General features: G+C 36.8%; 1 protein-coding gene across 1 annotated transcript; it reads left to right on the top strand.

Moving 5' to 3' along the window:
* The first annotated feature begins 4,339 nt into the window (after positions 1 to 4,339).
* On the top strand, positions 4,340 to 8,167 carry LOC117542039 (taste receptor type 1 member 1-like). Its single transcript, XM_034209486.1, has 6 exons — positions 4,340 to 4,521; positions 4,835 to 5,132; positions 5,254 to 5,979; positions 6,267 to 6,473; positions 6,830 to 6,950; positions 7,239 to 8,167. Exons 1-6 carry the CDS (start codon positions 4,340 to 4,342, stop codon positions 8,165 to 8,167), a joined length of 2,463 nt encoding a protein of 820 aa, XP_034065377.1.
* Positions 8,168 to 8,908: the final 741 nt, after the last annotated feature.

Raw genomic sequence — 8,908 nt, forward strand, 5'->3', positions numbered from 1 at the left:
ATGATTGCCATGATAATACAAAAGGAGAATGGAATGGTGTTTGGCTATTAGGCCCCGGTTTGCAGGATATTCATTCAGGAGGGAAAGAACCGCTCCGATGAAATCCCCGGGGTCTAGACACTGGTGGTGGTGATAAGTAGGTGGGACCGGTCTGAAGAAGGAAGTTTAGCTTTGTCCTGGTGGAGGCGGGTTGCGTGTAGTCACCTGAAATGACAACTGACAGGGAGGAAGAGCAGGTATTTAAGGAATTTAGCATGTGCAGCAATTGGCTGCTGAGGGGTGATGCCCTCGTATTTAATGAGGGGGGAAGGGAGCAATAGAGTGAGGTGTAAGTGACTCATGTTAGGTCTTCCTTATTGAACTTGCGCTAAAGCTTTCATGTATATATTGTATTGATGGTATTCTGTTTATTGGTACATATTTTTGGCAATTCCTGTTTGTCTTTGTAACTTCATTACTGTTTTGTCAGACCTAATTTGCATTTGTTCTGTTTTATGACCTTTTATTTTAGTATGCTTGTTTTTGAAGTTTTTACCTTCTGACACCTATGGTCAATGTACACACATTTTCTATTTGTAGTTTGACATTAGTTTTTGTTTGGTCGTCGCAATTTAATTTGTATTTGTAACAGCTCACTTAATTCCTTTTACTATTATTAAGATGTTCTACCATTTTAAGGGGGTTCTTAAATAATTAACTGCCTTTGCGGCTTTGCATTCTCTGTTTATTTCTGATTGTATTACCTACTGGAACTGTTGGTAAGGTAAAGATCACATCAAGTGGTTTGCTCCTAACTTCTCATTCTTTACTTTTCTGTTTGAATGGGTATCCTATTCTACTTACAGCTTCAACTCGCCCTTAAAATAAATGATATCATGGGGTCTAGTCGCAAATAATTTCCCCACTACTTCTCAAGGTTCAAGTTTCTTTATTGTCAAACTAATATAACTACAGAGTAATTATGTCGTTGAAAATCTTAGGTCACAGGCTTCTCCAACAATGCAAATGTCAATAAAGATTCTTGCATACTCAGAAGGAATCTCTCCTGATTGAACTGAATCAAGTCTCTAGCCAGCTGCAATTTGGGCATAGCATTCAGAAATGAAGAGGCTGTTGCTGATCTTCACCAACTCACCGCATGAGGGAGCCACTTCACTCTGACGCTGTCTACAAGCTGGGATAAAGCCACACCCTGAATATACTGTGTAACAAAACATGTTGTATTGTGAATAAAATTGCTGTGAATGATGTCAGTTTATGTGCTAATGTTTCACATATTCAGTGCACACTTTGAATCAAGATGTATCCCATTCCCCTGGAGCAATACAAAGGGGACAATTTTACCGTATATGCTCCCTTTTTCTCAGTGTCTGTGTTAGATTCTCTCTGTATTCTGTATGACAGTTGAAGTCAATATTTTTAGAAATATCATTATTTATTAGTTTAATGTCTAAAGGTTTTAGACATTTTAATTAAAACATAATAATGCAAAGCTGAATATCTCAACCTCCTTAAAGATTGTGTGTTTTGAAAGGATATCTTGCTCCTCTGCATTTCTGCACATGTATCTTATGTTCAGCCTTTGTGTTCATCATTTATATTTATCATTCATTTTAATTTAAGTAACAGAGTACCTCATGTTGACGAATTAGGGAAACTTAAGTTGAAATCTCACTATCGCTTCCCATTTGTTATTAAAAATGTATTTGTCACATTCATTCATTTCATTCATTTTCATTTTTATGAGACTACATTAATAATAATGATTCATATATGATTCATATTGTTCATCGTATACAAGGCTCCAAGATGTAACAAATTAATATAATTAATAATTATATTAAAAATAATACAGTTAGTTTTGATAATTGTAACTAATTTTGATAGCGATTTAAAACTATATTTCTAGTTATTATGAACCGTATTTACGATTAATCAAAGTATGTGTTTTTTCTTGTTTTTTGAGGTTGCAAAACATTAATGTCACCACATGGAGGCGCCACTTCACCTCGCTTTGACACTGTCTACTTACATTACATTACATTGCTTACTAAAGACACAACTTGATTGAAATACTTGTGTTATCATACATTTATGTATTGAGTTTAATGTTAGATTGCAGAAATTCAAGTTTTGTGCAGAAGTACAAATTCAGATTCAGACTCTGCTGATAACACACATTGATCTGTTAACTGTAGACTTATCAGCTAAGAATGAGACTGTGTGTATCAATAAGAACTGCTGTCTAAAATAGAAATGTAAAAAAAGATTCCAAAAACAAACCCATAGAGTTTCACATTTTAGCTAAACTTCCTATGAAGCAGCAGACAGTACTGTTCACCGGCTACGGATGTAAGGTCTACTGAAGTATGTGTTTACTCAAACTGCAAACACAAAATAATACAAAATAATGTTGTTGTGTTTTGGTAACTTTATTTTGAATCACAGAGAGATTTAACGTGTTGATACCACCCGGACAGTCAGGATAACTTAGAAACTATCTTGAAGATGTAGTAAGCTAATTTATTTTTAACATTTCATCTCTTTGATTCCACCGATTCTTTGATTCCAAAATACTTGAATGTTCATGTTATTAGCTTCGGATCCCAATTGTTTTAGCAGAAAAAGGCTACATGTTGTAGATCTTAATGATATTACAGGTTGGATATGTTTAGACTGTTTCCTTTTTAGTTGTGGTTTTAGTCAAGTTTTCAAATCTGATAGTTACTATTGACAGTTTAAGCATGGAGTTGAAATGAATGTAAAAGTTGAGATTGAGACAAAAAACCCACTATAAGTAGAAAGTAAAACTCCTTAACACAAACTGATTACATGTTGTTGTACTGTCACGCTGCTGAAAGTGAACTCTTGGAAGTGCAAACATTTTACAGCAATGACTGCTATTCATCAAAACGTATTGTTTATCAGTATACTCACCTCACATGGCTTCCATAAAAAAACATTACATCCCTTTGTCACCTCTATGTCTGGCAGATGGGTGCCTGGCGTTTCCTACCAAGCAGGAGTGCCTCCCTATCAGGAGGTTACCTGAATTCAAACTTTGGCCTGGCCATCTGTCGTTGTCACCCACAGAGTTATTGCAAATAAGCTTTGTGGTCAAATCTCAAGTCATCTATATCTTATTTGTAAGAGGATGTAGCATTTGAGCATAAACCAACAATACCGGGTTGAATTTATTAATACATTTGTATGTATTTGCTTGTGACTGTGTGTGATCTTACAACCTCCTTTACCTCATCCCTGTCATCCACAGATCATCTCTATAGCAAAAATGTCATTCAATATAAAACCCTTCTAATAGACTTTCACTTTGACAGTAATTACAGCTTTAAGCATTTTAACTAATCTACCAATTGTCTGCTCTATGATCAATGCTACTTTGCACTGTTTCACTGTATTAACCATTGACAGTATATGTCAAACCTTGCTTGACTTTCACATATTTATGTGTAATTCCATGTCCTCCAGTACTTAAACAGAAGGAGAGGAAACGCCAACAAGCGCTCCAGTCCCAGGTGTGTGCATCACTTTAATGTGTCATTTTTGTAGCTTCTTGCAGGGTTTTGTATTTGCAGCATTTCGTTTGTGCAGTGCTTTTAGTAAACCCTACGCATGTTTAGTCAAATTGTTGAAGTTGTTGAAGTTGTTGCATTTGCATGTGTCTTGGCAAATTTGTGTTTTTATATTTGCATCGTTTTTGAAAGTGCATCGCTTTTCTTCTAATGTGTTTTGGGCCATTGTAGCGCGTTTGTACCTGTCGGCACCGTAGACTCTGGTAAGACCAGCAGGCAAGTCCAACTAAACTAAACTCCTTCAAAATGAATACCTTTAAAGTAACTTTTTGTATTATTTGTTTAACTGGGTCCCCTTTATCTAGGTTTAGGATTGAATACATATCTGAACTAATATAGGTAATACATGTATTTGTGCAGAAATACAGAAAATGATGAAGGGTTCACAAAGTTTTTTGTGGCACTGCATATAGTACGTACATTTGTCATCTTGGCTAAAGTAGGACTTATCACAAATGGTCCAGATTTATTCATAATAGATATAATACAGGTTATTGCTTTAAATATTGGTACATTTTGTGTCGCCATCAAAGAGAGCCTGTGCAGCCTAAAGGCTTTTTGCATACTGATTTGTGTATTCTCCTCCACCCTTTTACAGGAAATGTAAGACCTGATGTTATGTATCACCTAGGTCATGCACATTAAGACTTGGGGGTTGATGATACAAGCATATCATTGCTTATTCAATGGCAGATGCTAATGCCATTAGAGTTCACATCAAATTGGTAGAAAGTTTTTTTAAAACAATGAAACCATTTCTAGTTTCTCTGTGTCTCCTGGGAACGATTCTACATGACTTGGCTCAATGCAGTGCACCAGACTCTGAATTTCAGCTGGAAGGAGATTATTTGTTGGGTGGACTTTTTGATATTCATTTCGATGATGACCCTGTTTATCATGACAGACCAGAAGCCGTTGAATGCTCCAAGTGAGTATTTTAAGAAATCTGCGTTGATAACTTCAACTCACTCAAGTTGAAACTAATGACAATCTCCAAATGTAACAGATCATAACCTTTTTGAATATTAAGAGCTGTACATCAAATGCTAGAGCAACAGCTTGTTGCACATTTCAACCCTCACTTAATCCATGTAATGCTTTATTATCTCAGTTTCTTTACACAATGACATGTTACATTACATCCTGTATCCATGGACCATGAGATTTTTTTTGTAGCATCTGTGTCTGTGTTGACGTCTGAACACTGATCATGATGATTCATGTGTCTATTCTCTGTACAGCAAACCCTTCACTCTCCCAAGTTATCGGAGGTTTCAGGTGATGAGATTCTCCGTGGAGCAAATTAACAACTCTACCAAACTCCTGCCAAACGTATCTCTCGGCTATGAGATATTTGACCACTGCTCAGATTTACACAATTTTCCAGGAATTTTGCAACTCCTCTCAGTAAATGGCTTGGTCCAACCTTGGGGTGAACCACATGATAATCTGTCTAAAGTGATAGCAGTGGTCGGCCCCTTTTCAAGCACTAACACCCTGACTGTAGCCCCACTCTTCATGGCGAATCTCATTCCTATGGTAAGTTTGCCAACTATTTTGTTTAAGCAGTTATAACAATCAGTCATTTTTAAATGTTACATTTATGTCAAATGAATGGTTACTGAAAAGGATGATAATTACTCCATACTTCCTTTGTCAGGTCAGTTATGGAGCTGCATCCTCTGCCTTTGCAGAGAAAGCGAAATTCCCCTCTTTCCTGCGAACAGTGCATTCCAATAAAGAAGTCATAGATTTGATTTTTAACATCGTGAAGCACTTCAACTGGCGCTGGGTTGCTTTTCTTAACAGTGATGACGCGTATGGCATTGATGGCTTAGAATTGTTCTATAAGAAGATAAAGGATACTGAAATCTGCCTGGCATACAACAAAGGTCTCAATGTCGATACAAATGACGCCAACATATTCAAAGAGATAGAGGTACAGAAGATAAACACCATTATTGTTTTTGCTCCAAAAATGACGGCTGAAGCTCTCATTGAGTCGGCAGTACGACTGAATGTCACCAATAGAGTGTGGATAGCAGGGGACACCTGGTCCTTAAGCACAAAGCTCCACAAGATGAAAGGAATCAAAAATATTGGAACTGTAATTGGAGTGTCTCAGCCAGTAGTGACAATACCTGGTTTTAGCGATTTTATCCATTTTTCCAGAAGCCAGACTCATTGGGAACATTTTGAAAAAAAACAGTTTTGTAATCAGGCTTGCAACTGCAGCGGCCAGAGTGCAGAAAAAATCCTTTCCGTGGACCCATCTTATAATTTTCCCATTTATTCTGCTGTTTATGCCATCGCTCATGCCTTACACAATGCTTTGCAATGTGGATCCGGCAGATGTAATAGCAATATTACATTGTACCCTTATACTGTAAGTATACAAATAATTGATATTTGTTCACATGTATGTGTTTGATGGCTGTAGTAAATAATGTCATAACTCAAACTATTGAGCAAATATGTCTTTTGTCATCACATAGCATTTATAACTGCACATCCTCAAAGGAAAATTAAAGATGTTAACAATGTCTGACAAATTACATCAGGCAAGACATTTTAGAGATAGAGAAAGAGAAAAAAGAGGTTAACAAAATGGCATTTTACAAATCTGACATCAAATAAAGTGATGGTCATATGAATGTTGTTTACCCACTCCAGGTGCTTGCCGAGCTGAAGCAGTCAAACTTTACACTTTTAAATCAAAGTATCCAGTTTGATGAGAATATTGAACCCAATTTTGGATCCTATTCTATCGTTTTCTGGAATGACAGTGGTGAAGCAGAGGTGATCGGCTATAACAAATTTCACCCATCAATCTATTACTACATCGACAAAAACAAAATTCAGTGGTACACAGACGGAGAAGTAAGTGGTTATTTTTACCAAATCATGTGTGGAATAATGCAGTGTGCCTACAGGGTATGATCATTAAAATATTCTGCTTTGCTTTTACCTTTTCTGCACAGGAATGTGTATATGCAAAGCAAACTAGTTTGTCAATAACAGTGGCAAAATAGATTATCAAGAAAATAAAAAGTTGGTGGTACAGCAAATGTCTAAAATAAGATGTTCACATTAAACAAAGCCAGTTGAGAAATGTTGTGAATAGTTATGCAATGGGACTCACACTTTCCTTGTTTGACGCCGTCCCTGACAATGTTTTCTTCGCTTAAATTCATTTTCTGCTAAATACATTTTTGTTAAATGATTATCTTGCACAGGTGCCCACTTCGGTATGTTCCCAAGAATGTCTAGTAGGATATTCCAAAAAGCAAGATGGAATGCACAAATGCTGCTTCAGTTGTGTGATGTGCCAGAGTGGAACATATGTCAACATCACAGGTGAATTATTATTATTACTCCAAAACATCTTGAGAAAAAATGAAGTGTAAGACATTGATATGAAAATGTAACAACACCACCTCAATTGTCTTTTATTTTAAGTTACCAATAACTTTTTCGCAATTGCTTTTTCCACCTTTACATTTCTGACCAAAAAGAACACGTTTTTTTATTTGGTCTTATTAAATGTGTGCACTCAAAAAACTGAATATTATTACAAAAATATCCACAAAAAAGCCTCCCAAAATATAGTTAAGATTTACAATTTGTGTTTCTCTCATGAAATAGGGAATCCCTACAGGTGCATCGACTGTAAGGACACAGAATGGTCTGCAGCAGGAAGTACATCATGCAACCTGCGGGAGGTGGAGTACATCCCGTTCACAGACACCGGGGCTATACTGATCATGGTGGGGGCCTGGGCCTTGGTGGGCTTCACACTCGCTGTATCTGTTCTCTTTGCCATCAACTACAACACACCTGTTGTCAGATCTGCTGGGGGACCAATGTGCTTCCTCATTTTAGTCTGCCTCAGTCTGTGTAGTATAAGTGTGTTCTTTTACTTTGGTGAACCAACAACTTCCTTCTGTATCCTGAGGTTTTTACCATTTATCTTGTTCTACACAGTTTGTCTCGCCTGTTTCGTTGTGCGCTCTTTTCAAATTGTTTTCATCTTCAAAATAGCCGCCAAGTTCCCCAAACTCCACAGTTGGTGGATCAAGTATCATGGACAATGGCTGGTCATCACTGTGGCATTTGGTATTCAGGCACTCTTACTTCTTATTGGCTATACGTGTTGCCCTCCTGACACCTTCAAGGACACAGTTTGGTACCCAGACAAAATCATACTTGGTTGTGACCTTGACCTCAAAACCACCTCTGGTCCTGTGTTGTTCCTCTTGTCTTTGTGCTTCCTTTGCTTTATTTTCTCCTACATGGGGAAAGACCTCCCGAAAAATTACAACGAGGCCAAAGCAATAACCTTCTGTCTGCTCCTGCTGATCCTCACCTGGATCATCTTTGCTACTACATATGTGCTTTACCATGGAAAGTACATCCCAATACTAAACGCTCTGGCCATACTGTCCAGTCTCTACTCCTTTCTGGTGTGGTACTTCATCCCAAAATGCTACATCATCATTTTTCAATCCCACAGAAACACACATGAGTACTTCCAAGGACTCATTCAGAATTATACCAAAACAATCAGCCAGTAGCAGCTACCAGTAAATATGTGTCTCTACTGACAGAAAACTGAGGTGGCCTTCAAATATTTACATACTTTTTGGAGCACTTGGAGTACTTTTTAAGCTACAACATTCCCCATTCATAAACAGAGGCTTTTGCTAAAGATTATGTAGACCTTTTGTATTTGGATGATGCCTTTGATGGTGAATTCTGCCCTCCTATGACACTAAGGTATATTAAAGATGCAAAACTGTACATGTCTCATTGAAGGATTAATACAATATTATTGGAAAATATTTGTGTTTGTTTACTAGCGGAGAAGTTCAGATCATAAACACTATGACAGCTTTGGTTTTTATTTCTTGAAAGGTAGATAATAAGTGCAGTGGTCTGCTTTCAAGTTATCCAGCTTACTATTTAGTAAAACTAGCAAATACACAAAGTTATAAAAGTCAGCGTTGTATGTCCTCAATGCAAGAACTTTCTGGCTTTGAAAGTATTGAATCATCCACACTATTCACATGTAAAATGTACTGAACTTCTGAAATACTCAACTCCTCAACATGAACATTACCAAGTCAAAATGTATTTAAACAGGAGAAAGGGATGACACATGCAACTGAAAAATATAATGTACACAATGCTTTTTATGTGCTCATCTTTATTGTATTATTAAACATCTCCATGATATTAAATGGTTAAAAGTGAATTAATCATGAAGTTGATTCAATAAAATTCAACATACAATGGAATGTGTGTTTTCTGGTTTT

The sequence above is a fragment of the Gymnodraco acuticeps genome, unplaced genomic scaffold (assembly GCF_902827175.1).
Source record: "Gymnodraco acuticeps unplaced genomic scaffold, fGymAcu1.1, whole genome shotgun sequence".
Taxonomy (NCBI): domain Eukaryota; kingdom Metazoa; phylum Chordata; class Actinopteri; order Perciformes; family Bathydraconidae; genus Gymnodraco; species Gymnodraco acuticeps.

What these genes read in the sequence shown, in the direction of transcription:
- LOC117542039 (XM_034209486.1), top strand. Translation starts at nt 4,340, where the DNA reads ATGAAACCATTTCTAGTTTCTCTGTGTCTCCTGGGAACGATTCTACAT. An exon ending in TGGCGAATCTCATTCCTATG is followed by an intron (nt 5,133 to 5,253) that starts GTAAGTTTGCCA and finishes TTCCTTTGTCAG; the next exon opens with GTCAGTTATGGAGCTGCATC. An exon ending in TTACATTGTACCCTTATACT is followed by an intron (nt 5,980 to 6,266) that starts GTAAGTATACAA and finishes TACCCACTCCAG; the next exon opens with GTGCTTGCCGAGCTGAAGCA.